The sequence below is a fragment of the Tamandua tetradactyla genome, chromosome 11 (assembly GCF_023851605.1).
Source record: "Tamandua tetradactyla isolate mTamTet1 chromosome 11, mTamTet1.pri, whole genome shotgun sequence".
In the NCBI taxonomy this organism is placed as follows: domain Eukaryota; kingdom Metazoa; phylum Chordata; class Mammalia; order Pilosa; family Myrmecophagidae; genus Tamandua; species Tamandua tetradactyla.
In genome coordinates this window covers 89739111-89767078 of record NC_135337.1, presented here as the reverse complement: position 1 = coordinate 89767078, position 27968 = coordinate 89739111, and the positions used below count along the sequence as shown (strand labels likewise).

General features: G+C 47.2%; 2 protein-coding genes across 3 annotated transcripts; one reads left to right on the top strand and one right to left on the bottom strand.

Annotated features, from left to right (window-relative positions):
• The first annotated feature begins 552 nt into the window (after positions 1-552).
• Positions 553-6074, top strand: GCDH (glutaryl-CoA dehydrogenase). Its single transcript, XM_077121679.1, has 10 exons — positions 553-771; positions 1052-1214; positions 1316-1378; positions 1648-1818; positions 2475-2604; positions 2688-2904; positions 3417-3520; positions 3754-3879; positions 4121-4281; positions 5808-6074. The coding sequence occupies exons 1-10, from the start codon at positions 664-666 to the stop codon at positions 5879-5881; spliced, it is 1317 nt and encodes a 438-aa protein (XP_076977794.1). The 5' UTR covers positions 553-663; the 3' UTR covers positions 5882-6074.
• On the bottom strand, positions 5425-26457 carry SYCE2 (synaptonemal complex central element protein 2). 2 transcript variants are annotated; one of them, XM_077121677.1, is made up of 5 exons: positions 26357-26457; positions 25672-25778; positions 7928-8138; positions 6842-7030; positions 5425-5725 (listed from the first exon to the last, which is right to left on the bottom strand). In XM_077121677.1, the coding sequence occupies exons 2-5, from the start codon at positions 25770-25772 to the stop codon at positions 5681-5683; spliced, it is 546 nt and encodes a 181-aa protein (XP_076977792.1). In that variant the 5' UTR covers positions 25773-25778; positions 26357-26457; the 3' UTR covers positions 5425-5680. The 2 variants fall into 2 exon arrangements, with proteins under 2 accessions (XP_076977792.1, XP_076977791.1); XM_077121676.1 differs by lacking the exon at positions 26357-26457 and adding an exon at positions 25990-26298.
• Positions 26458-27968: the final 1511 nt, after the last annotated feature.

Sequence of the window (27968 nt, the reverse complement as noted above, 5' to 3'; positions counted from 1 at the left end):
ACACATGCAGACATACAGTTACAGAATCATACAACATCCCAGAGAAACACAATCGCTCAGGCCAAATACAACCAATACAATCACACAGATGCACACGGCCGGTTCCCATCCACAGAAAGGTAAGCAGTCCACGCGCAGAGTCACACAGCCCAGGGACTCACACCAGTCACACAGACAGTCATGCGTGGCTAGACGTGCTGCCTGGGACAGACTGGCGGGCAGCACCCCAGAGAAGAGGCCCCGAGGTCTGACCTCCGGGACTCCAGAACTCATTTCCCTTCGCCCCTCAGTTCACGCTTTTAATTCCGGAACCCTCTGCACACGCCCCCTGCAACTAACCAATCAGGAGTGGGCCTGGCCACACCCAGAGCCAATCAGAACAAGGATCTAGATGACCAATCGGACTGGCGCCCTCGCCTTCCGCCCCTTCCCTTTCTGTTTGTTAAAGGGGCTCATCCACATCTGCCTTGGAGTGCCCGCCTTTAGCAGCGGGGCTGGCATCGCCGTTTTAAGAGACCGAGCCGTGGAGGAGTTCCCACCCCACCCCCGCACCGCCCAACCTGGACTTAGGTCAAAGGGCTGTGTCTGTCGCGCTGCGGTTCGGGCAGTGAGCCCCCCGGCTCCTCTAGGCCTTCTCCCCTCCGCCGGTTGCCCGCCGCCCGCATGGCCCTGAGAGGTGTCTCCGCGCGGCTGCTGATCCGCTGCCTCGGCCTGCGCGGCCTGCGCACGTGGGGAGCATTGGCGGCACAGTCCGGTCAGTCCCGGCCAAGGGTGGCTCGCTGGGTGGGGGACTCGGCGGCTGCACGGCCTGACCCTCCCGCCCCGGGCTTGCAGGGAAGGAATCGAGGACCGCGAGCCAACCCGCCACGTGTAAGGAACCCTCCTCCCGCCGCGCCGCCGCAGCCCTGTCCACTGGCGTGTGTCCCAGACCGCGAGGGCCGCCCAGGCAGGAGGGCAGAATTAGGAGTCCCCTCTCCCTCCGGGGCTGGGAAATAGATTCGGGTGAGGGGTCCAGGAGGAGAGGGCGCGTCTCTGGTCCGGCCGAGCTCAGCTCCTGCTCCCGGCCCCAGCCTCGCGTCCGGAATTTGACTGGCGAGACCCGCTGGTGTTGGAGGAGCAACTGAGCTCGGATGAGATTCTCATCAGGGATACCTTTCGCGACTACTGCCAGGGGCGCCTCGTCCCTCGCATCCTGCTGGCCAATCGCAACGAAGGTACTGGGGCTTCCATTTCCACCTGACTGCCCGGCTTCTGGGACTGGGGGGTTCCCTCGGGCCGGGCCTGGGTCTGAGCTCGGGTGTCTGTGCCTTGGCAGTTTTTCATCGGGAGATCATCTCGGAGATGGGGGAGCTGGGTGTCCTGGGCCCCACCATCAAAGGTAGGGGTAGGCTTCTCTCCTTTTCTCGGTGTCCTGGAAAGCCCCTCCCCTTCCTTGAGCCACCTTTTCCTGGTCTCTAAGGTGAGGCTGTGATCCCTCCCTCAGAAAGCTGCCAGGGAGGGGTGGGTGGGGAGACACAAAATGAATAAATTCTCCAGCTTGAGCCAGCCTGGGGCCACCTCCTTGGATGTCTTGTCTCACTCTGCCACCAGCTCCCAGCAAGGCAGGAGTTTAACCCTGTTGGCCTGTACTGCCCCCAACCCCACCAGGGTATGGCTGTGCTGGTGTCTCATCTGTAGCCTATGGGCTCCTGGCCCGAGAGCTGGAGCGGGTGGACAGTGGCTACAGGTCTGCAATGAGCGTCCAGTCCTCACTGGTCATGCACCCCATCTATGCCTACGGCAGCGAAGAGCAGCGGCAAAAGTACCTGCCCCGGCTGGGTGAGTGGCTCCCCGTGGAATCTGGTGGGAAGTAGACAGCCCCTGTGGTCTGGAGCTCAGTGTGAACCCCCTCTCAAGTATAACACCAAACCCACCCAGGCCTGGGCCTCACTCCACATCCAAACCCTCACCAGCCCTGACCACTGCCTCTCAGTTCTCATCCAAATCTGCCCCTTTCTTGCCACCAGCATCTCCCTCCTGATTTATTTCCAGGCTTAAAACCTTTCTGTGGCTCTCCTGTCTGAGTCTGAAGTTTAGAGTCCTAACTTCCTCAGCCAGTCCGTGAGGCCCTGCGTGACCTGGCATCTGCTGACCTGTCCACCTCATCCCTGGCTGCTCTCCTAACTGCTACTCCCCTGCCAGACTCAGTTCCTTGGAATTCTCCAAATGTGCTGCTCCACTGTGCCTTTGCACATCCTGTTCCCACTGCCAGAATGCTCTTCTCCATATCCTCATGCAACTTAACTCCTTTCCACTGTCCTTTGAGACGTGCTTTAGCTGACCCCTTCCTGTTTCCTCTGAGGCTCCCTCCCAATCACAGCATTGCCTGGGGATGCTGGGATGACAGGGCCAGGTTTGCCTTGCCCATGAGGCCATTTTCAGTTAAGGGGATGAGTGGGAGCTGGGCAGCTGATGAACCTGCCTGGTCCCTGCAGCCAAGGGGGAGCTCCTGGGCTGCTTTGGACTCTCAGAGCCCAATCATGGGAGTGATCCTGGCAGCATGGAGACCAGAGCTCGCCACAACCCATCCAGCAAGAGCTACACCCTCAATGGAACCAAGACGTGGTGAGCAGCCTGGGGCTGAACAGGTGGGTGGGCAGAACTGGAGGTGGTTGCCAGACTGCTCAATGCCCTGTCCCACCCCCCAGGATCACCAACTCGCCCGTGGCTGACCTATTTGTAGTGTGGGCCCGGTGTGAAGACAGCTGCATCCGGGGCTTCCTGCTGGAGAAGGGGATGCGGGGCCTTTCGGCCCCCAAGATTGAGGGCAAGTTCTCCCTGCGGGCCTCAGCCACCGGCATGATCATCATGGATGGTGTGGAGGTGCCAGAGGAGAACGTGCTGCCAAAGGCCTCCAGCCTGGCGGTGAGCAGCAACTACTTTGGGGACTGGGGTGGGACCACCTGCTGGCTTACCCTTTTGGGCTGGCCGTGCACTGGAGACCCAGCTAGGGGACAGGTGGATCTGCACTGACCTTCATACATCCCACCCACACTGGTGACTGAACAGCTCAGCTTCTTCACCAAGTGCTGACAACCGACCTTCTGGGGGGCCCTTCTCGCTCATAAGCTGGCTCTCTGCCTAGGCCAGAAGGGGCTGAAGCAGCACAAGCCCCTGACTTTGTGCATTTTCCTGTCTCCTACATCAGCTTCCGAGATCTGGGCATCAAAGCCAGACCCTGAACTGGCTAGAACTGTGTGCCAACCAAGAGTGAGCTGGCACTGAGCAAGGCCTGAGAGGCTCCAGCTTTGGGACCAGGGCCATGTGACTTTTGATGGCTGTCCTGAGTTCCCTCTGTTTATGTTGACAGCACTTTGGGGAGGGGCGCTTCCCCATACTTCAGCGGTGGTTCTCAGGCCCCCATCTCCACATCACAGGGTCCCTTTGGCTGCCTAAACAATGCCCGGTACGGCATCACATGGGGCGTGCTTGGAGCTGCCGAGTTCTGCTTCCACACGGCCCGACAGTACACCCTGGACAGGTATGGGGGTGCATAGGTGTTGGAGGGCTGCCTTGGGAGCTCCTGGGGCATGGATGTTTGGTTTCCATTCCTTACCCCATTTGTGGTTCCTCAGCTCTGTCCACCAGACCTGACATTTCAAATGGCCAATACAGTCCTTCCGAGCAGCCAAGAGCTGCTTCCTGGAAGAGTGGGGCCCTGGGAGGGAATGGAGCAGTGGGCCTCTTGCCCTTACCCCAACCTTTCCCATCTAGGATACAGTTTGGCTCCCCACTGGCCAGGAACCAGCTGGTTCAGAAGAAGCTGGCAGACATGCTCACCGAGATCACTCTGGGCCTTCATGCCTGCCTGCAACTTGGCCGCTTAAAGGATCAAGACAAGTAGGGGCTGGGTACGGGGCGGTGCACAGGGAAGACAGCTGTGGGAGGATGGCCCCGTGCCCCTCCAGTGGTGGCTGGCCCTGGGGAGAGTGGCCCCTCTGGCCAGGTAGCCTCTGGGGACCTGCCCCTTATCTTCTTCTTGGCCTTGCTGAGCCAGGCCAGGAATGGCCCCGCTGGGTTTACCTGTATGCCTGGGGCTGGGTCAGTTCTCATAACCAACCCGGTCCTTGCAACCCCCCAGGGCCACCCCGGAAATGGTCTCTCTGCTGAAGAGGAACAACTGTGGGAAAGCCCTGGACATCGCCCGCCAGGCCCGGGACATGCTGGGGGCGAATGGGATTTCTGACGAGTACCATGTGATCCGGCACACTCTGAACCTGGAGGCTGTGAACACCTACGAAGGTGGGGGCCAGAGCGCTGGGGGTGGGATCACGGCAGCCTCACCCGCCAGACTCTTGGGGACAATGCGGAGCGAGGAGGGGCAGAGAACAGATCTGGTTCCTATCCCCAAGCACCCTCAGTCCAGCCTCTGTCCCCACCTGGGTGTCCCTTTGGGACAGTAGGAGTGAGGGCCTCACAGGCTGCCGGAGACTCCATCAGGCCATACGGGGTGTATGTCCTCCTCAAGCACCCCCCGAGTGAGGCACCGTCCCCAGCAAGCCAGTGAGGGCCAGGCAGCTGGAGTGAAGCTAGATGCAGGATTTGCCACACCATTTCAGGTTAAGAGAAACTAAGAAGGTAAGTCATCTGCAGGCTTTCGTGTTTACACCTCACAAACTGGTTGTGACTCATGCTGGAGCCCAAAACAGCTCCTCTTGTGGGAAGAAAGACATGTAAAAAGAGAATGAAGGGTGGGCAACGGTGGCTCAGTGGCCCATCTGCCATGCTGGAGACCCGAGTTAGACTCCCGGTGCTTGTCCATGTGAAAAAAAAAAAGAGAATGAAAAAGAACAATAGCAACAGCCCTGTGTGAGCCACGCAAAAGTAGAAGGAGATACCAGAGGAGGCCTTGGGGGAGGCGCAGGGGTTCCATGAGCAGAGTTGGCTCAGCCTCCAGAGGCCAGCAGGGGTGGGAGGGCACCTTCTCTGCATTCCCTGAGGTCTCTGGAACTAAGCAAAGAGGAGGCAGCTGGATGGAACATTCCAGAGCAGCCAGAGGGAAAAAGAGGTGGGAAGGACCCCAAGGACTGTACAAACGGGCCCCTTTAGGTGGGTCATGTTGGGGGAGGGACTGGGCCAGATCTGTGCTCTGAATCATTTTACTCTCAAAGGGAGGTGATAATCTCTGCCTTCTGCGCCTGGAATGAGGAGGAACAGACAGACACTGAGATGAAAGGGCTTTAAGGCTGTAGGTTCCCCAGACACCGGGGAGTGTGAACTGGGTGCCTTCCCCAGGAAGCTCTGGGGTGGGTGGGCTTTGGGGGAGGGAAGGGGAATTGTTGGGCTGTGACAGTGATTATTTTCTGAAGTGTTTGCCTTCCCATCCCTCCCTGGGTAGGAAAGGGCCCAGCAGGTGTCCCAGCCTCTGGGGGAAGGACGCATGGCTCAGTAGAAAATCAAACATTTAATTAACTGTTGAGGTTTAGGGGTGAATTTGCCAGGTGTGGGGAGAACCAAGGCTGGGTCCAGGGAGGGGCTTAGACTTACTGCATTTTTGGGTCGAGCAGAGGGAGCTTTGGGTTTAGCACAGATGCATTACAGAACTGTGGGAAAGTAAACTTCTCGCGTGGCCCGAATGTGGCCTCTGAGCCCTCTCCCTGTGGCTGTCACCTGGAGGCAGCTCATGGGGCAGCAACGGCAGTCAGCACTCACTGTCCTTGTGTGTGTATTCTTCAAAAGGAGTGGCCTGGGGACACAGGAAAACTGACTTTAAAAGGAAGTTGTAAGCTGTTAAGACACCACACTGACTCAGTATTTTTCTTGTTTAGGCACCCACGACATTCATGCTTTGATCCTGGGAAGAGCCATCACGGGAATTCAGGCATTCACAGCTGGCAAGTGAACACACTGCACGGGGGGCCCGGGCACTTCTGAAGCCCCTTCCCAGAGGGACACCTGGACGGACTTCGGGAATGCTATGCTGAGGACAGTGAGGGAGGTGGTGGAGAGCCCAGAACTCTCAAGAGGGGGCAATCTGTATGATGGGGAGTGAGGGGCCCTGATTTTTAAATATTAAAATTTCCCTTTTCAAGTCACTCAGATTTACTGCTTCAAGAGAAGACTGAATCCCCTGTATAGAGTTTCTCAATCCCTTTTCAACAGAGGATGAAATCTTGGAAAAGAAGCTCCTTTTGCAGGGGGTGGGAGAGTGGGGAAGGGTGTGACATTTGAAGTGGCTTGTGTGACAATGACAATGAAGCTGATGAGGGTTCACTCTGTACCCTCTGACCCCAGCCCATGAGTGTGTAATGCCTTATGCTGGCTACTGGAGCAGAACGAGGGTGAAAATAAGAGTCTGGGAGTCTAAAGCCCATAGTGTTGGGCCACGTTTACTTGTAACTACCCAAGAAACGAGCACACTCAGAAACTGTGAGTCACTGGGCCATGCAGGGTGAGCTCCCAGCTCTACTCCCAGGGAGGTCTGGTCTGGGTCTCTCTGAGCCTTAGGCCCTTCTGTGATGAGGAAGCCAAGACCGGGCAGTGCCAGGCCCCAGGGGGTATGCCAGGCTCAGCACTCAGGGCCTGCGGTGGAGGGGGCACTGGGCAGATATGCAAGGGTCTTCGTCCTTTCTGTCAGTGGAGGTGACCACATGCTTAGTGGGAAATTAACAACAGCCTAAGGGCCGGCCTCTTAGCACTCATGTGCCATTTTACATGGGATGTGCATTGACCGTCACTCCTATGGGGTTTAGGACTGGGTGCTGGAGCTGACTGCTTTAGTTCCCATCCTCATCGACGTTCAGCCTCACATCCCAGCCCTCCTTCCCCAGGTGCCCCCACCCCGTGTGGGCTGCAGCCGCACCTCGTGCTGGACACAGAGGTCTTTGTACACGGTCTCCACGCTGTGGCAGACTTGTTTGAGCTCTGTTTCTAAATGGCTGATCTTGGCCATTTTCTGAGTGAACTCCTGGAGCTTCTCCTGAATGATCTTGTTGTGGTAATTGTAAAGCTGATACATCCTCTCCTCTAACTTCTCCGCCAGATCTGAAACCTTTTCAAGGATAACATGTTTTTGAAAAATCAAGCAAGAGGCATCACGAGGTGTGTCCTAAGTGGCTCTCTTAGATTTCTGCCATTTGTCTTATAAAAATATAAAAATAACTCCAGAGACTGGGGATATATGCCTACATGTATGTGATATTAATTTTTTTTTAAGCAAGATGCAAAATTTTCTATATCGTATAAGCTCCCCCATGTCCAGACAAAATCATATAGGACAAAGACTAGCAGAAAATATGTATCCAAGTGGCCTGTGGCGGGGAGGGGGGGTGGTAGCATAGGTGATGATTCTGTATTTTTTCTACTACTTATACTTTTCTATACTCTCTACATTTTCTATGATGTATCAGGGTGGGTGCTGGTAGGAAAGGAGGGAGAAAAAAAAAAAGAAAAAGGGAAAAGGCAATCTGTCATCAGGAGATGACACGTGGAATAAACAAGCTATTCCACTCCTAGGAGCCAGTCTAGATTCTGAAGGAGCATCAGGTCCCAAGATAAGTAGCAGACCTCTGAGTAAGAGCCAGGCTTCTTTACAGGAGCCCCAGCCATGCCCCAGCCACATGCTGAAGGACTTCGACTCCCTGTTCTGACCCAGCTGACCTCTGGAGCACCCATGGGTGTGATAAAGCTATGCCTGCCCTGGCTCTCACTCAGGCAAATTATTTATGCCCAAACCTCAGTGTTCTCAACTACATGATGGGTGCGGTCTCACTGCAGGATTACTCTGAGGGTGAAATGAGGTACCCTGCACTGCCCAGTACCCTGCCTGGATCCTAACAGAGCCTCGGCAGGGGTTCATTCCCTCCCCTTCTAACTAAGGAGGATCCCCCTGTCCCTGGCTGGGGCTTTGCAGTGGGCCCGGTGGCTGTCGGAGGGAGGGTGTCTTTACCTTGACCTTGAGGCTGTCCCTGAAGTTGGTCATGAGTGCATGGTCCTTCTGCCTGCTCTCGTTGATGTTCTCAATCAGCTCCTGGGCTCTCTTCTTCAAGACGTCAATGCTTGAGTCCAGAGAGGAAAAGTAAGGCCCCGGCTTCCCTTCCAGCATCACCAGCTGGCGGTTGGCACTGGAGGTCGCGATGGAAGGGCTAGAAATTTGACTTCTGAAATGACAGAAGAATAAGGTCTGTGCCAAGTTCTCCCAGGAGTGGTTGATCGGACTTAGCTGCATGGTGGGAGGAGGACATGTGTCATCTGACTCCTGGGGTGAAGGTTTCCTAGGTTACTTCATTCATGTGACCACCCTGAGAGAAAGGGATGGGATTCCCATTTTATAACTGAGAAAACACAACCAGAGGCCCGGATGAAATAAACCCAAGGTCCCAGAACAAGGAAATTTGACTTCAGAGCCCACAGTCATTTGATTACAACAAGTTGCTTCTTTGAAATGAGTATCAAGTATATTATAAATGGTGTAGATGCTTCCTTCTTTTTATTATTTTTTTCTTCTTTTTATTTTTAATTGTAAATATACAGAACATAAAAATATTTTTCACCACTTTAAGTGGACAATTCTTTAATAGTAAGTACCTGGACAAGACTATGTAACTTTTACCACTGTTCATCTCCAAAGGATTCTCATCATCCAAAACCAAAACTCCTATTCATTTAGCAATAACTCCCCATCCTCCCCTCGCACAACCCTTTGTGACCACTATTCTGCTTTCTGCCTCTATGAATTTGCTTATTCTGAGTACTTCATATAAAAGAAATCATATAATATTTGTCCTTTATGATATCTTCAAGGCTCATCCACAATTGTAGCATGGACTAGCACTTTACTACTTTCACAGCTGAACAATATTCCATAGTATGGATACACCATACGATGGAAAAAACACATTTTGTTTATCCATTCATGTTGATGGACACTTGGGTTGTTTCTACCTTAGTTCTTGTGAATAATGCTGATAAATATTGGGGTATAAGTGTCTGTCTGAGTTCCTGCTTTCAGTCTTTTCAGGTATATTCCTAGGAGTGGAATTGCTAGGTCATATGGTAATTCTAGGTTTAGTTTTTTAAAGAACTGCCAAATAGTTTTCCAGAGTGGCTGCACCATTGTAAATTACTGAGGGTTCCTATTCCTCCACATCCCTGATAACACTTTCTTTTTTCAGTTTTTTATCAATAGTCATCCTAGAGGGTGTGAAGTGGTATCTTGTAGTTTTCTTTGCATTTCTCAAATGGCTAATGATGTTGAACATCTTTTCATATACTTACTTATTGACCATTTGGATATTTGAATAGCATCTTTGGAGAGATATCTATTAAAATCCTTGGCCCATTTTTTATTTGGGATGTCTTTTTATTGTTGAATTGTAGGAGTTCTTTATATATTCTGGACATTAAACCCTTATCGGATATATGGCTTTCCATATATTTCTTCCATTCTGTAGGTTCTTTTCACTTTCCTGCTAATGTCCCTTGATGCACAAAAGTCTTCAATTTTTCTAAAAAAATATTTTTCTTGACAAATCTTCACACACATACAATCTGTACATGGTGTACAATCAAAGGCTTACAATATCATCACATAGTTGTATATTCATCACAATGACCATTTTTAAAAACATCTGCATCACTCCAGAAAAAGAAAAAAGAAACCCATACATTCTATACCCTTCACCCCTTCCTCTCATTACCACTAGGTCTGGAATCTACACAATCCTTTTTTTTTTTAACCCCTTATCCTGTCTCCCTATTATTTCATTTATTTTTTAATCCATATTTTTTTTACTCACCTGCCCATACTCTGGGCAAAGGGAGTGCCAACCGCAAAGTTTTCACAATCACACGGTCACACTATAAAAGCTATATAGTTATACAACCATCTCCAAGAACCAATCATTGGAACAGAGCTCAACAATTTCCCATACTTCCCTCTAGCCACTCCAATACACTATAAACTAAAAAGGGATAGCTATATAATGCCTAAGAATAACCTCCAGGATAACCTCTCGACTCTGCTTGAACTCTCTCAGCCACTGACACTTTATTTTGTCTTATTTCTCTCTTACCCCTTTTGGTCAAGAAGTCCCTCTCAATCCCATGATGCCCCAGGTCCAGGCTCAGCCCCAAGAATTCTGTCCCACATTGCCAGGGAGATTTACACCCCTGGGAGTCATGTCCCACACAGTGGGGAAGGGCAGTGAACTTACCTGTCAAGTTGGCTTAGAGAGAGGCCACATATGAGCAACAAGGGGTTCTCTGGGGGTGACTCTTAGGCATAATTATAAGTAGGCTTAGCTTCTTCTCTGCAGGAACAAGCTCCATAAGGGCAAGCCCCAAGATTGAGTGAGGGCTCAGCCTCTCAAACTGGTAGTCTCCAATGCTTGTGAGAACATCAGGAATTCCCCAGATGAGAAAGTTTAGTATTTCCTCCTTTCTCTCCAGTCCCTCCAAGGGGCTTTGCAAATACTTTTTTATTCTCTGTCCAAATTACTCCGGGATGTATCAGGGCACCACACCAACCTGAACAAACCAATAAGGTCTCACTCCCCATTCAAGATTCCATGCAATCATGACCATACAAGTTAAATTAGATAATGTGTTACCAAAAATATGTTTTGCACCAAATAAACATCTCTTCCCTTAGTTCACACAGAACTGAAGTTTTAAAATAGGGAGAAAGGATATAGAACTATTAAACCTTACCATCAGGGAATCTGCTGATACAGTGTCAAACTTTAGGGACACCCACATCAATAGGCCATGCCCTCGATCATAAGGCTTACTCTTGTGAAGCTTATGTAGGTAGCCGAGAAGCTTAGACTACCTATAGGTAGGCTAAGAGTTACTTCTGGAGGACCTCTGTTGTTGCTCAGATGTGGCCTCAGTCTCTCTAAGCCCAACTCTGCAAGTGAAATCATTGCCCTCCCCGCTACGTGGGACATGACATCCGGGGGTGATAGTCTCCCTGGTGACATGGGAGATGACTCCCAGGGATGAATCCAGACCAGCCCTGTGGGATCAATAATTACATCCTGACCAAAACGGGGAAAAGAAGTGTAACTAATAAAGTATCTGTGGCAGAGAGAGTTCAAATAGAGTTGAAAGGCTACTCTGGAGGTTGCTCTTACGCAAGCTTCAGGTAGACCTTGCTACCTATCATAAACTGCCAACCCCCAACCAGGACCATTCTAGCCAATCCTAAAGAACACCTAGGGCAATATATAAGATTCCACAAGGATTCCATGCATTAGAGTAACCTTCCAGAAACCTATGCCTCCAGATGGTTCCCTGGTCCAGATAAGGCCTGAAACCTAGCCCAGCCTCTCCAGAACATCAGATAGTTCCATCTCCCCACCCCATATTAGTGACAGCCCTTTCCAATACCAAAAATTTAGAATTACCATAGCCCAAACAACCCCAAAGAGAGATACAGAAAGATCAAAGGTGATGGTGGAATTATACATAGAAGATAGTATTTAACAAAAGAATATGAACGCTGAATCATTAAATTGATAACTCTTTTAGTCTCCAGTATTTTAGAGCAGCTATGTTTTTAGGTTTTTAAAACCCTAAAACTGTGAAATTATAACCCATGCCAAAGTCTGGAATAAGTTCTACAACTAATTGTGGTGCTGTGCTTTGAAATTTATTGCTTTTTTTGTATGTTTTTTTTTTTTTTTTGCAAAAAAAAAGAAAAAAGTTGATTGTGATGATAAAAATATATTTAAAATTTCTAGTCTCCTATATTCTGGAGCAGCTAGAAGGAAAAATATAAGAGGATCATATGGTATCCCATGATAAACTCTGGGATCTTCCTGTAAACACTTGTTGAAGAGTGCTTTGAAAACTATTGCTTTTTTATTTCTTTGCTTTGTATATTCGTTACACTATACAATAAAAAAAGTTAAAAAAAAAAAAAACAACAAAAAGAATGAGGGAAAGATTAAGACAATGCCATACACCCAAACGCTGAGCAAAATCATCACCACTAGACCAGCCCTACAGGAGATGCTAAAATGAGTTCTGAAAGTTAAAAGGAAAGGATACTAGACAATTGACTGAAGCTGCATGAATAAAGATCTTCAGTTAAAATATATATATGTCTATATACACCACATCATCCTTTACCCTGTATTCTGATTTACTTTAGTGCTATCTGGATCAGCTTCATCCATATCTCCAATTGAAGTCTGATCACTTCTTCAACTTTTAAACAGTTGCCACACGGGACAATGCTGACGCTTCAGGGCTCTAACTCTGAGTCTCAGGTGTCACACAAATACCCGAAGCTCCATGGGACGACCTGGCTACCCACAGCATCTCGGAATTTAGAAGCACAGTTAGAAGTGACTGCTTAACAATATTAAGTATTCCAATCCATGAACATGGATATCTTTCCATTTCTTTAGATCTTCCTTAATTTCTTTCAACAAAGTTTTGAGGTTTTCGGTGTACAAGTCTTTCACCACCTTGGTTAAATTTATCCCTAGGTATTTTATTCTTTTAGATGCTATTGTCAGTTATTTCCTTTTCAGATTGTTCATTACTAGCGTATAGGAACCCCACTGACTTCTAAATGTTTATCTTGTATCCTGCAACTTTGCTGAATTATTTTATTTGGTCTAGTAGCTAGATTTTCTATACACAGGATCATGTCATATGTGAATAGGGATAATCTGACTTCTACCTTTCCAGTTGGAATGCCTTTTATTTTCTTCTCTTGCCTGATTGCTCTGGCTATAATTTGTAGTACAATGTTGAACAGTGATGACAGTGGACATCCTTGTCATGTTCCAGGTCTTAGGGGGGGAAAGAATTCTTTTAGTCTTTCACCATTGAGTATAATAACTGTTGTGGATTTTTCACAAATGCCCTTTATCATGTTGAGAAAGTTCCCTTCTATTCCTAGTTTTCTGAGTGTTTTTTCATGAAAAAATGTTGGATTTTGTTAGATCCCTTTTCTGTATCAACTGATATAATGATGTGGCTTTTTTTCCTTCATTCTATTAATGTGGAGTAACACAGTGATTGATTTTCTTATGTTGAACCACCCTTGAATTTCTGTGATAAATCCCACTTGGTCATGGTATATAATCCACTTACTATACTGTTAGATTTGGTTTGCCAGTATTTCAACATTTTTATTATGAAATATAACATATATTCCGACTAGTGATAAATTTCAAAGTTCATTTTAACAAGTAGTTATAGAGCAAATTTCAAAGTATGGGTATGGGTTACAGTTCTACAATTTCAGGTATTTTGTTCTAGCTGCTCTAAGACACTGAAGACTAAAAAGAAGTATCAATACAATGATTCAATAGTCATACTCATTTGTGAAATCCTATCTTACCTGTTACAACTCCTCCCTCTCATTTGGGATCTTTGGGCAATGACATTCTAACATCTTCATGTTGAAAAGGGTATCGACACTATGGGATGGGGTGGTCCAAGTGGTTGATGTTCTTGGAGAAACTGGTACCTCTGGATTTCGGGGCTTATCTAACAGGAACAATCTGAAAGTTTTAGATTTCTGAAAAGTAAGCTTAGTGAGTGAAACTTACATAGAGTCTCAGATAGAGCCCTGGATATTCTTCAGGTTTTCAGTGATACTGTTAGTTAGGGTTGGCATACTGTGGCCATTTGCAATATCTAGGGGAAATGCAACCTTTGGAATAGCCTCTTGACTCTATTTGAAATCTCTTAGCTACTAAAACCTTACTTTGTTACATTTCTTTCCCCCCTTTTGGTCAAGAGGGCATTGTCAATCCCACAATGCCAGATCTCAGCTCATCCCTGTCCCATGTTGCCAGAGAGACTTACATGCTGGAAGTCATGTCTCATGTAGGGAGTAGGGTAATGATTTTACTTGCAGAGTTGGGCTTAGAGAGAGGCCACAACTGAGCAACAAAAGAGGTTCTCTGGAAGTGGCTCTCAGGCATAGGTAGGCTTAGCTTCCCCATTATGGAAATAAGTTTCATAAGAGCAAGCCTCAAGATTGAGGTTTGGCCTATTAACTAGGGAGTCCCAAATGCTTGAGAGAGTATTTGAAATTTTCCAGGTGGGGAAGTTTAATAGATCCCTATTTTTCCTAAAGGGACATTAGTCTTAATCTTTTTTTTTTCTCATGCTGTCTTTATTTGGTTTCAGAATCAAGGTGTTCTGTTTGCTAGCTGTCAGAACGCAATATACCAGAAATGGAATGGCTTTTTAAAAAGGGGCATTTAATAAGTTGCTAGTTTACAGTGCTAAGGCCAAGAAAATGTCCCAGTTAAAGCAAGTCTATAGAAGTGTCCAATCAAAGGCATCCAGGGAAAGATACCTTGGTTCAAGAAGGCTGATGAAGTTCAGGATTTCTCTCTCAAGTGGAAGGGCCCATGGCGAACACAGTCAGAGTTTCTCTCTCATCTGGGAAGGCACATGGTGAACACGGTCAGCGTTCCTCTCACATCTGGAAGAGCATGTGGCGAACACGGCATCATCTGCTAGCTTCTTCTCCTGGCTTCCCGTTTCATGGAAGCTCCCCAGGAGGCATTTTCCTTCTTCATCTCCAAAGGTCACTGGCTGTTGGACTCTGCTTCTTGTGGCTATGTCATTCTGCTTTGCTCTCTCTGAATCTCCTAGTCTCCAAAATGTTCCCTCTAAAGGGAACATTTAAAGTTCCTATAAAGGACTACAGAAATTTATCAAGACCCAATCCAGCTTAACAACCACTCTTGATTACATCACATCTCCAGGAGATGATCTGATTACAGATTCCAACATACAATATTGAGTAGGGATTATTCTGCCTTTACGAAATGGGATTTTGATTAAAACATGGCTTTTCTAGGGGACATACATCCTTTCAAACCAGCACACAAGGTAATGCTGGCCTCATGGAGTGAGATAGGTATTAATCCCTCCTATTCTACTTTTTAGAAGAATAGAATAGGAGGATTGGTGTTAAATCTTCTTCAAATGTTTGGTAGAAGTCAGTAGTGAAACAATCTGATCCTGGACTTTTCTTTGTTGGGAGATTTTTTATTAGTGAGTCAATCTCTTTATACCTGTTATTTGTCTGTTAAGATTTTCTGTTTCTATTCTAAGAAATGATCATGATGATGAATATGCAACTATGTGATGATATTGTGAATTACTAATTATATATATATATAGAATGGAATGATCATAAGTTAAGAATATTTGTATTTGTTGTGATTTTAAAAAAAAATTTAAAAATTAATTAAAAAAAGATTTTCTATTTCTTCTTGCACAGATTAGGTAATTTTGTATGTTTCTAAGAATTTGTCCACTTCGTCTGCATTTTCTAATTTATTAGCCTGTAATTGTTCATAGTACATTCTTATAATCCTTTAATTTCTGTATGTTTGGTAGTGATACCCCCACTTTCATTCCTGATCTTAATTATTTGTGTCCTTTCTCTCTCTCTTTTTTTTTGTCAAGCTGGCTAAGGGCTTATTGATTTTATTGGTCTTTTCAAAAAATTAGCTTTTGGCTTTGTTGATTTTGTTTTCTATTCTCTATTTCATTTATATTTCTCTAATTTTTACTATTTCCTTCCCTTTACTAACTTTAGGTTTAGTTTGCTCTTCTTGTTTCTAGTTTCTTTTGTTGTGAAGTTAGGTTTATTGATTGTGACCTTTATCTAATGTATGTATTTAGAGTGATAAATATCCCTCTAAGCACTGCCTTCAATTCACATCCCATAAGTTCGGTAGTTTATGTTTTCATTTTTGTTTGTATCAAGATATTTCATAATTTTTTTGTGATTTTTTTCTTTGACCCATTGGTTGTTTATTGTTTAATAGGGTCTTGTTTAATTTCCACATATTTGTAAATTGTCCTTTCCAGTAATTGCTTTCTAGCTTTATTCCACTGTGGTCCCAGAAGATACTTTGCATGGTTTCAGAATTTAAAAATTCATTAAGATTTGAGAAGTGACTTTTCCAAACTATTTTTGCTCCCGAGTGGGTAATGGAAAGCGAGGATTAAAAAATAAAAAATAGGTACTGTCTCTTAAAGAATCCTCTGCTGCTCTTCCCTGAAGAGTTGGAATAATGGCCACCCTGAGCTGGCCCCCAGCGACCTGAAGTAGCTGCTCAAAAGCAGCCATCAGTGAGCAGAACATACTCCTCTGGATTTTGGAGGCCTAGGTCCTGATAGCCAGCCTGGTACCAGCAAGCTGCAACAGGAGCCCAGGCTGCAAAAGTCTCCACTGTTGCCTGCCACATAGCTGGGGGATGGGGAATGGAAGCAACTACACAGAAGATGAAATTCACCTACATTTTACTGCAACTTACCAGCCTCTTTCTCCTGTTTTTCCCTGGAGGCTGCAGAGCATTCCACTAGATTCCAGAGTTCCAAAATAACTGAACCAGAATAGTTCCTGCCAGTTTAATAGTTGTTTTGGTGGAGGGACTGATTCCTGCAGCTTCATTCCCCACCATCTTCCCATAAGCCTCTAACTTCCAGCCCCTTCTAAACCTCCTGAGTGATGCCCATAGCTAGGAGAACACTTTGGGCTCATGCACTGCACATCTCTGCTCCCACGAGGGAGGTAAACACCTGTGGGAAATTACTTATGTCGCCCTGCTTGATGGTTGTATATGTGACTCTAATTATTGTTATTATTTACATAGTGTGTAACCACTGAAATGGGGGGAAAAGACAGCTTTCAGTTGAATGAGTCTAATAAAAATATAACTGTTAAAGTCAGGTGTAAGTGATACAAGTATAGATTGGGGCAAAGATCATAAAAATCTAGAAGGATTCTGTATTCAGATTGCTTTGTCAGGCCTGAGAGCTTTTGTTCCATTTTAAAAAAACAACAAAAACAAAAACCTAGAAATTGTGGATAATGCATTATTAATGAAGTTTATGCAAAAAAAAAAAAGCTGCCATCGCTGAGAAGTAGACTTTCATGTTTTCAATTAAGATAAAATGCTTAAGGTAACCTTCATTAAAAAAGGATTCTCTGCTTTATCTGACTTTATACCTGAGCAACTCCAGGTTCTGATCATGTAGTATAACAGGGTTGCTACTGTGAGAAATTATGGCTAGAATTTCCTAAGCACTTCCCATCTGCCAGGCACTGGACTAAGCCACACCCCTCAACTTGCTGCATCTTCACACCCATCCTCTAGGGTTGATGCCCTCATTAGTTTCACCTGATAGATGAGGACACAGGCTCAGAACGGTGTTACTTTCTCACTATCACAAGGCCAGTTTGTGGCAGACCTGTGCTGTGTACCAGCTACGTATCCAGCTGACCTGACTCCCCAGCCTGTGACCTGTGTACCTTTGAGAGGCTTGGGCCCCACTCTCTTCCCTGGTGCTCAGTTTCCCGTCTTCATCACAGGTCCTCCTAGCTCTCAACAGCTGAGACTTAGGGTGCTAATACAGCAGTTCCTGAACATACCAATTGTTTTAGTTTACCAGGCTGCTGTGACAAATACCACACAATGGGATGGCTTAAACTACAAGTATTTTTTAGCTTATGGTTTCGGAGGCTAGAAGTCCAAAACAGAGGTGTCGACAAAATCATACTGTCTCCCTGGAGTCTGTAGCCTTCCGGTGCTGTTTTGTTGTATTCCTTGGAGTTCCTTGGCTTGCCTTTGTGCCTCCTCTCTCATGGCCATCTCTCTTTCCCTCGTGTCTGCCCCTCCAGTTCTTGGTGGCTACCTGCTTCTGGTTCATCCCCATGGCTTTCTTCTGACTTAGGGCTTCTCGTTTCTTTCCCTTATAAGGCCTCATTAATATGGATTAGCACCGCTATGATTCAGTTGGCCATACTTTAACTAATAATAACGTCTCCAAAAGGCCCTATTTACAGTGGGCTCACATCCACGGGGGCATAGATTAAAATTAAGAACATGTCTTTCCCTGGGGTTTATAATTCAACTTATGACGCCAGTTCACACAAAATCATAAAGTCTGCCATGACCTCAAGTTAAACACTGATTATTTAGAAAATATTATCTTTAGTTTTGGATCCTTTCTCTATAAAACTAATTTCTTTTTTTTTGTTTTCATTCTTCTGACTGCCTTTGCTCGTTGTTCTTAGCTGTCAATGTCCAAGCACAGGGGAACACAAAGTACAAGATCCTGAGTGGCCAAGCATGCTCATGTGTACGAAACTTCCCAGGCCTAATGCTGCTGGCATGTACTCCATGCCAGGCCTCTACTTGCCTCTGTGCCTTTGCACTTGCTGTCTGACTCATCCATTAAGGTTTAGCTCAGAACACTTTGGGAAACCTCCTGTGACCCTATCCAAGGTTAGATTAGGGAACTGCCTTCTGCTCTCTACGTGGGACACGACTCCCAGGGGTGTGGACCTTCCCGGCAACGTGGGACAGAAATCCTAGAATGAGCTGGGACTCAGCACCAAGGGATTGGGAAAACCTTCTAGACCAAAAGGGGGAAGAGCAAAATGACACAAAATGAAGTATCAAAAGGCTGAGAGATTCCAAACAGAGTCGAGAGGTTATCCTGGAGGTTACTGTTATGTATTATATACATACATATGTATGTATTATATATGTATTATATATATGTATGTATATGTATGTATATGTATATGTATATACATGTATATATGTATATGTATATATGTATATATATGTGTATATATATATGTATGTATATATACGTATATATATATGTATTATATACATACATATGTACATAATACATATTATATAGATAACACCTTTTTAGTTAAGGTGTAATGGAGAGGCTGGAGGGAACTGCCTAAAAATGTAGAGCTGTGTTCCAGTAGTCATGTTTCTTGAAGATGATTGTATAAGATATAGCTTTCATAATGTGACTGTGTGATTGTGAAAACCTTGTGTCTGATGCTCCTTTTATCTACCTTATCAACAGATGAGTAAAACATATGGATTAAAAATAAATAATAGGGGGAACAAATGTTAAATTTAGTAGATTGAAATGCTGGTGATCGGTGAGGGGGAGGGGGTATAGTATGTATGAATTTTTTTTTCTTTTTATTTCTTTTTCTGGATTGATGCAAATGTTCTAAGAGGTGATCATGGTGATGAATATACAACTATGTGATGATATTGTGAATTACTGATTACATACCAAGAATGGAATGATCATATGGTAAGAATGTTCATGTTTGTATGTTATGCTTTAAAAAAATAAAGAAAGAAAGATAGAAAGCAAGAAAAAACAGCCCATGATTATAATAGGGATGCCTAAACCCCCAGGACCTTTATATCTTGCTGGTGGTCTCAAGGCCCCCATCTTCCCTTCAATTTTGCACCACACCCATTTACCCACCCAAACCCCACCCTGGCACACCACAGCCAAGTGCTGTCCATTTTCTGCCACCAGGAACTTGAGTATTGCTGGAGCCTCAGGAGGGTCCTGGGGCCACTGGCATCCATTCTCTGAGGGCTGGTCACCCCCCTCTCTCATTCCTCTCACTGGTCCTTCTCAGTCTTCATAATTCTCCTGTGCCTGACCTCACACTTGCCGCCTCTTAAATGGAGCACATACAGAAACAGTACAGGCCAATAACTCCCTCTACACCGGCTTACAGGTGTATCCCTAACTGCCCTTCCTCTTTCTAACCCTCCAAGTTCAGTGGGAGAGAATCCCCACACTTTGCCTGGCTCTGGATCCCATCCTTCTGAACTCTTCCCTCTCCTTGTATCTTTAACCTCTCCCTGTTTGCTGGCTCCCCTTGATATATGTTATTTCAAACCTCTTCCATCTTGAAAACACAACACACACACCTCTCCTCAACCTCAGGTGTCCTTTCAGCCAACCATTTCCCTCTTTCCTTCCCCTGATGGTCAAAGTTCTAGGAAGAGCTACCTATACTTGCTGAGTACACCTTCTTACCTCACACTCACTTCTCAACCCAGCGTAATCAGAGGTTCCTGCCCCAGTTTGCACATGAAACAGCTCCTACCAAGGTCCCTGGTAATCTTGTGGTTAAACCACTGGATCCCATAGCGTGTAATGCCCTTGACCTCGTGACAGCAGCTGATGCTGCTGGCATTCCCTTCACTGCTGGTCCTTCTGGGCAGCCTGCTTCGCCTTCCCCTAAACAGTCGGGCATAATTGGTGCTCTCCTGGGTCTCTCCTTGGTTCCCTGTATGGTCTGTTCCTGGATACTCTCACCCTGCTCTGGCTATGTGGTGAGATCCTCCATGCCTCTACTCTGCTGGGCTCTCCACCTGATCCTCTCCCACCACTCCATAATCCACTCCCTATGGTCCTCCAAAGGCACCTTGTCACTCCTGGGAAGTCTCTGCACTCCCTTTCTCTACCCAAGCCAGTCTCCTTTGCAAAGTCTTCCCTGGTGCCCCCTAGTAGGGTGAAGTGCACATGGTGCCCTACAAACTCCCTGACCATGCCTGGGCCTCCCTCTCCTGAGGGGAGGGGCCACGTTTCCTTCACCTTTGTGCCCCCAGAATCTACCTCTTGTAGTAGAGGTTATGAATTTGTCTGGGGTGACCAAGGAGGCCTTTCATTCCTATCCTCACTTCTACGACTTCCAACTCCTGAGCATCTCCAGCCCAGGCCTCTCTTCTGAGCTCCCAATCAATGCACACAATTCCCTCCAGGCCACCTCCAAACTCCACACCTGCAAACCAAAGTCATCCTCTTCCCCCCAAGTGATTTCACCCCCTCTCCTCTCAGTGAATGACACCAAAAGCCACCTGGTTCCCAGGCCAGAAACTTAACAGTTGGCCTAAAAGTCTGGCTCCTTTCTGTCCCTCCAATCTTGTCACTACATCCTTTCATTTCTACCTCTTTAATTGGTCTCAAATCCAGTGTCTCATATCTACCTAATCATTTCCAAGCCAGTTCTTAATCATCTCTCTCCTGGGCTGTACGGTGCTTCTGATTTGCAATTTGACTTCCCAATCCTGCTCGACAGCCTAAGACACTCCCCAGCAGCCACAGGATCAAGTTTAAACTACATAGCACAGCACACAAGGCCTTCCAGGGCCCTGACTCTTACACACACACACACTTCCAGCCTTAACTTCCTCTACTGCGCTTTCCATTCTCCAACTCTACTAACTTGGAATGTTCCAGAGCTTCACCAGATCCACTGGTCTTTGCTTGGAATGACCATCCCTTTCTGCCTCCTTCACGGTGCAACAAACAGAGCTTCTGCACATGGGGCGTGCCTTTACTGTACCTTATTATAGCACTGATCAAATGCTGCAATATTTTATACAATCAGCAAGTCAGGAGGGCAGGGACTGCATCTAGCTCATCTTTGGTTTTCAATATCCCTGAAGCTTCATAAATGATCATCAAATACCTAAAGGAATGAACTACGGATGGGGCTGTCTATAACATTACTCCAGTAAGGCCTTGTGGTTGACTGGATGATCGGAACAGTTTAAGGATCCTGAAACAAAATAAATGTTATACCACACATTTCTTTGTGCGTAATTGTTCATGACCTGCTTCAGCTGCTAACGGTTGAAAGCTGTGCTTTTCTAAGGCTCAGGGGATGAGGACCGAATGGGTTTTCATGGCAGCTGGGCAAATGGTGAAAAATCACTTGGATTCAGCTAATTCAAATTTTTCACAGGACAAAGGCCTGCATCAGACGTCTGCAGGGAGCTGCTTTATTTTTCCCACCCCCTCCTTTGGGGATTTATTCCTTTCTATTTCATTTTTCTTAATATTCAGCAGCTGCATATTAATCAGGATGCTAATGAATCACAGGCTTCCCTGGGCCTGCATTTGCCAATTAACTTTAATAAACAAAATGCATAGTGTCCTCTTTGCTGGCTTCCCCTGGTCTTGGGCCTGCTTCTGTTGCCGAACCCTGGACTGAGGCCAGGGAATGGAAGTCAGCCCAACACCAGGGCTGGGTGTGCATGGCCTGTGTGTGGGTTGAGCAGTGGGGGTGGGGACAGTGAACACATTGTCACACTCATCTATTATTGTCTGTCCTTCTAAGGATTCCCTGATTCGGCTACAAGGATTAGGACAGCGTTTCCAAGCAGGGTCCAGGCTGGCAAGGGGCCCAGGAACAGTGGAGAAAATGGGTCTAAGCGCAGAGACCATCTGTTAGCTCCAGGTAAAGCCGTGATTGGCAGGCGTTTAAGCCAAAACCGCCTGCTGTTGAGGCCCTCCCTCCACGGCCTCTAACTGATACACAAGTAAACAATCCGCCAGCCACATATGACCACCGCAGGCAGTGGTCCCAAGAGGAGAGGTGAGCTAATCAGACATTCAAGGAGGAACACGACAGAGTCTCTGGCTCTTGGGCAACATGATGTTTTACTAAAGCATAGCCAGGGAGTGGGAGGGTTTGCATTGAAGCTGACAAGCCCCTTCCTCTCTACTTTTCTCTGCAGAACTGTGTTAACATTTTAATCATGTTGCTGAGTGTTCGATACTGGGTCAATTAGTTGGCCCTTGCACTGGCTCTAATCCCACCTATTCTTCAGCCCAAAGCATTTGTGGAACTTCTTGGAGTTTCTACAAATTATTTGCAATTGTCTGTGTTTCTAGATCCCAGTGTAAACACGCTCTATGCAATAAGATGTTCCCAAATAAAGTACTTGAGCCATTTTCTTACTTTTTTGCTGGTTTCCAATTGACAGCACACACCAAGAAACTATTCCATCCTGTGGCCTGCTTTAGAGCAGTGGAGTGTGGGAGGTAAGCGGAAGTTGGCTTTATGGGTGGGGTCCTCAGGACCCCTGGCCTGAGCCTGGCCTCATCTCACTCTCTCCCGAGGAAGCCCGTTTGCCACTTGGCACCACAGCCATTTGAAGGAGTGACTCCCACAGCACCATCTCCAAGCACTGGCCTGTCCTGAGTTCCGAGTCAGCATCTGTTGGACATGTTCATGTGGAGGTCCTCAGCCATCCCAAAGTCAATAAGGGTAAAATGGAACTCATGCTAGAGAACCCACTGATGGCTGGCAACCACAAGCCTAAGAGCTGGGAGCAGTGGTGTGCTGGTCAGCCCATAACAACTGACTCTCTCGGGGAGACAAAAGCCCCAATTTGTGGTATTGACCAATTTATATGGTGCAAATACTATGACCATAGCCAATTTCAAGCTACCAGCATAAAATCACTAAATGCCAAATTGGGAAGAAATGTGTAGAATTGGCTCTGGCAAGCCAGTAGGAGCCAGCTGCCACACTTCATGGCCAGAAGACATCTTCAGCTTATTTCTTCCCTCAAGCCTCACTAAATGATCCCCTCAAGCCATCCACATCTCTCCATTTCCCTCCCTTAGATGCTACTCCGGCAGAAGCCTCCCACCTCATCTCCCCACGTCCACTGGTGAGTCCTCCCCAACATGGTCCACAAAGCAGCCAGTATCTTTTTATAACCTTCATCTGAGCATGTTACTTCTTGGACACAGCAATTCCCCTCCCAGGTATATACCAAGAGAAATAAAAGCACATCCACATAAAAACTTATACACAAACATGACTGCAGCACTATTCACAATAGCTAAAAAGTGGAAACAACCCAAGTGTCCATCAACAGATGGATGGATAACCACACTGTGGATATTATTCAGCAATAAGAAGGGATGGAGTTCTCACACATGCTACAATATGAATGAATCCTGAAGACACGAGCCTCAGTAAAGGAAACCAGTCCCAAAAGGCCATATATTATATGATTCTGTTCACATGAAATGTCTAGGATAGCAGATTCGTGGTTGCCAGGGGCTGGGAGATAGCATTTGGGGGTAACAGCTAAGGATGCAGTTTCTTTGGGAATGATGAAAATGCTCTAAAATTGACTGTGGCAATGGCTGCACAACTCTGTGAATATACCAAAACCACTGAATTATACAATTTCAATGGATGAGTTGTATGGCATGTGAATTATATCTCAATAAAGGTGTTACACACATAAAAACACACACACACCTTAGGATAAAATCCACAGTCTACAAAACACTAGTAACCTGGCCCTGGCTGGCCCTCCAACCTTCCTCTGGCATTCACCCCAGCCACATCAGCTTTCTTTTAGTTTCCTGACAGCCTTGCAGAGCAGATTTGCATAAACCTCTCTTGGCTTATCCTTCTACCCCTTTGTCCACTCCATACCGACTTGCCCTCTTTATCAACATCACTTCTTTAAGGATGCCTTCCTTGACTCAAAGCTGGACTTCTCTTGGGGGAAATGCTCTTCTGGCACATGGAACTCTTCCTTACAAGTACCTGTTTAGTATCTGCATCCCACCCCCCAGCCCATTTCCGTTTGATGGACACATCAGGAGGGTATGAGGTATCTCTCTGGCAAACAGTGAGTTCCTGATGCCGATTACAATGCCTGGCACGCTGCCTTCTTGCTGTTTTGTGAACACACCAGCCACGTTTATTCCTACCTGAGGGACTTTGAACTTGCGGTGCCCTCTGCCTGACATGTGTGGGCCCCCAGGACGCCTCCCTGACTGCCTCCTTCAACATGTGATCCTCCATACCTCCTATCACTCAGGTTGTTCCTTATCTGCTCCGTTTTTTACAGTACTTGCTACCACTCAAATCACATTTTCTTTTTTCACTATGTATCTCCGTTTGAGAGAGTCAGTCAGCTCCAAGAGGGCAGGAATTCTGATTTGTTTATTGCTGTACCCCTAGCATTTAAAATAGTGTCTGGCCAAAGCAGCAACCCCAAGTAAATATTGGATGAATAAATAAATGCGCAAGACCAACCTCTGAGTCATCCCTAATGCCTCTTTTTCTCATACCCCATTTAATCTGTTAGCGATTTTTTTCCGTTCTACCTTCTGAAAATACATCCAGAATCTGACCACTTCTAACCCCGTTATACATCTACCCAGGGCCAATCCACAGACATCTTGACCTGGATAATTCCAACTGCCTCCTCACTGATCTCCCTGCTTCCACACTTGGCTTTAACAATCTATTCTCTACAAAGTGGCCAGATACTCTAGTCCAAGGTTGGCAAACTTCTTTCATAAAGGGTCAAATTGTACATATTTTCAGCTTTGAACTTTGCAGGTTATATGGAATCTGCTGCAACTACTCAACTCTGTGAAAGCAGCCAAAGATAACATGTAAACGAACAAGCGTGGCTATATCCTGATAAAACTTCGACAAAAACAGGGGGTGGGCCAGATGTGAACTACTGGTGATAGTCTGCTGCCTCCTGCTATAGGGGCCCACATCATGTCACAAACCTTTTTGTGGCTCCCATCACTTGGGGTAATTAATGTCCAAAGTCCCATTACCTGTTTGATCACATCTTTTAATCGCTCCTTCTTATTCCTGCTGTTCTAGCACAGTCCTCTCTCTCTGAGCCTTTGCAGCTGCTGTTCCCTCTGCCTGGAGCATCACTCTCCCTCATACCCGCATGGTTCGCTTGTCACCGCTTTAGTGACCCCCCAATCAAAACTGGCCACCCCACCACCCTTTCTCCAATTCTTCCTCCAGAGAGTATTTAGCACCCTCTTACCTATTACCTATTCATGAGTCTGTTGTTTGTCTGTCTCTTCCTCTAGAGTGCAAACTCCCTGTTCTGTCCCCAGCACCCAGAACCCTGCCTGGCACAAAGGACATGCTCCATCAGAAAGTGTGAACGAATATGTGGTGCACAGACAGTGGCGGGAAGAGTCTTGTGGAAGAAACAGTGACACAGAAGGCCCCAGGGGCCCGTGGACCCACTGGGCCAGGTTCTTCCTCACCTAGCTGGCCTTCGACCATCCTCCTCTCGGTTGTCCTCGCCCTGCAGATTGCTGTCCCCCAAGCGCTGCAGCTGCTGGTCTTTGGACTCCGTGTGGGACATGTCCACCTATGAGCGCAGGCAGCACTTGAGAACCAGCCCAGGGAGCATGAAAGGCCGGCCTCCTGCTGACCCCTCAGGCCTAGGCACCTCCACGTGCCCCTCTTTAGCATGGGGGTGGTGGCCAGTGCCCAGAGGCAGCGCCAGGGAGGAGGGGGCCTGGGGAGCCCAGGGAGAGGGGGAGGCTTTGGAGGGGCGTCTGGGGGCCTGGGCTCCTAACTGGTGTTTGTGGCGTCTCAAGTTCTTCCAGGAAGGAGAAGAGGCATGAAGAAAATAATAAAAGGAACGGGTGAGATGCAGGGGTGTCTGAGCCTCTCTCTACCCTGCTCCAGCCACGAGCCATGCGTGGAAGTCTGTCCGTCTGACCGATGCCGTCAGCGCGTCAGTCACACAGTCCGTCAGTCAGTCAGGGCTCAGTCGGTCAGTGGGGAAATTTCGGCAGGGCCGGAGGCGGCCCCGCCGGCGGGAGACATGCGGCCGGGGCTGGGCCCGCCGGGGAAACCCGGGGTGGCGGCCGTTCCCGCCCCTCCGCCCGCCGCCCGCGCGAAGGAAACAAGGGCCTCGTACCCTCTGTAGCTCCTTCCCACCTTTTCCCGCCTTCACATTCGCGCCTTCTGCGCACGCGCAACCCCGCCCTCCCGTGCACGTGTTGCGGCGTGCGCGGCGCAGTCCCGCCCTCCGCCCCGCCCCTTCCCGGGAACCAGCGCGCGCAGCAGGGCGGGGCTGCGCCGCCGTTAAGCGGCGGTTGGGCCGTCCCCGGGGATGGTTGCGCAGCCTGCGCTGTGTGGGCAATGCGGCAATGTCTGCGCCCCTGTGTGCGCATGTGCGAGCGCTGCAGGGCGCAATATGGCGCCTGGGTAGTGGGAGTTTGGTAGGTGCTGTTTTTATTCCTTAGTTTTTAATTCATCTGCTTCGCCTCACGGCTTTTCCTAAAATTTTCTGGCGCTTGCAGTCTCCTGATTACGACCGTGGCTCCCTGGTGCAGTCAGAACAAACGTTTATGCGTTTACCATAAAGGAGTTACCTGTGCATCTCAAAATAAAAACGCCTTAAAACCACGGTGAGTTCTGATCCGTGCAGGGTTGGGCGCTTCTCCTTTAATGATATGAGAGTGATACTAATTCTTTAATAGCAGTAATATCAACAACAATAATGATTTTGTTCAACATAAGAAGAGCCACAGACTGGGGGGAAACATTTTAAAAAAACTTATGTATATCGTAATTTGAATATTAATATATATGAACTTGTATCCAGAATTTACGAAGAACTCCTGCAACTCAGCAATAAGGAGATCCGATTTTTAAAAAAAGGGCAAAACATTTAAATAGGGTTGCGTGTGTGCAAAGGCCCTGAGGCAGGAGCTAGCTGTTGGAGGAGCTAGGAGGGGTCTGGGGAAGGCCATATGTGAACCGGATGCAGAGTCTGGAAGGGGCTGGGTTGGGAGCCAAAGTCAGGCGTTGGGATTTTGTTCCAGTCGACTGAGAAGTCACTGGCTGCTGTGCTGAAGCTCCTCCTCATGGACACCTGTCGTGATACCCATGTGTGGAAGGCAGTGAGAATCCACTCGCATTGCCGGATCTTCCCGTGCCAGACTCTTGTTTCGGGCAGCACACTGCCCGAAACGCATCTTTACGCCCACGTTCTGGAGAACTTGGGTTCGAATACGGGCTTTGGCTCTTACCCACGGGATGATCATGACACTGCTACTCCCTCTCAAAACCCATTTTGTCACCCATTGTATAAATTGGCTAGGATACCCCCTAAATCTTTGGCATTTGCGATGATCAGAAGTGCCTTTGCTATTCATGGTGGGCCCTCCTAACCTGCCTAGTGGTATCTCATGCTAAGGAGACGTCGCAGGGCTGAGGCAGCCACAGTGCAGTTTTGGAGGGAGGACTAGCCCTGCTGGATAGACCAACCGTGTGATTAGGGGGTTAGGGCTTCAAACCACCATCTTATCAGCCAGACCTGGGGAGGGGTGGGGCTGGGATTGAGTTCAACACAGGGATGTTGGTTCAGTCACCATGCCTATGTATTGAACAACCCAATAAAAACGCTGGAGGTAGAAGAACAGGTGAGCTTCTCCGCTTGATAATCTAGTCATGCACCAGGAAGGTAAACACATCCTTTATCCTCCAGAGCATGTGGAAGCTTACATAGGAGACCCTCCTAGACCTTACCATATGCATCTCTTAT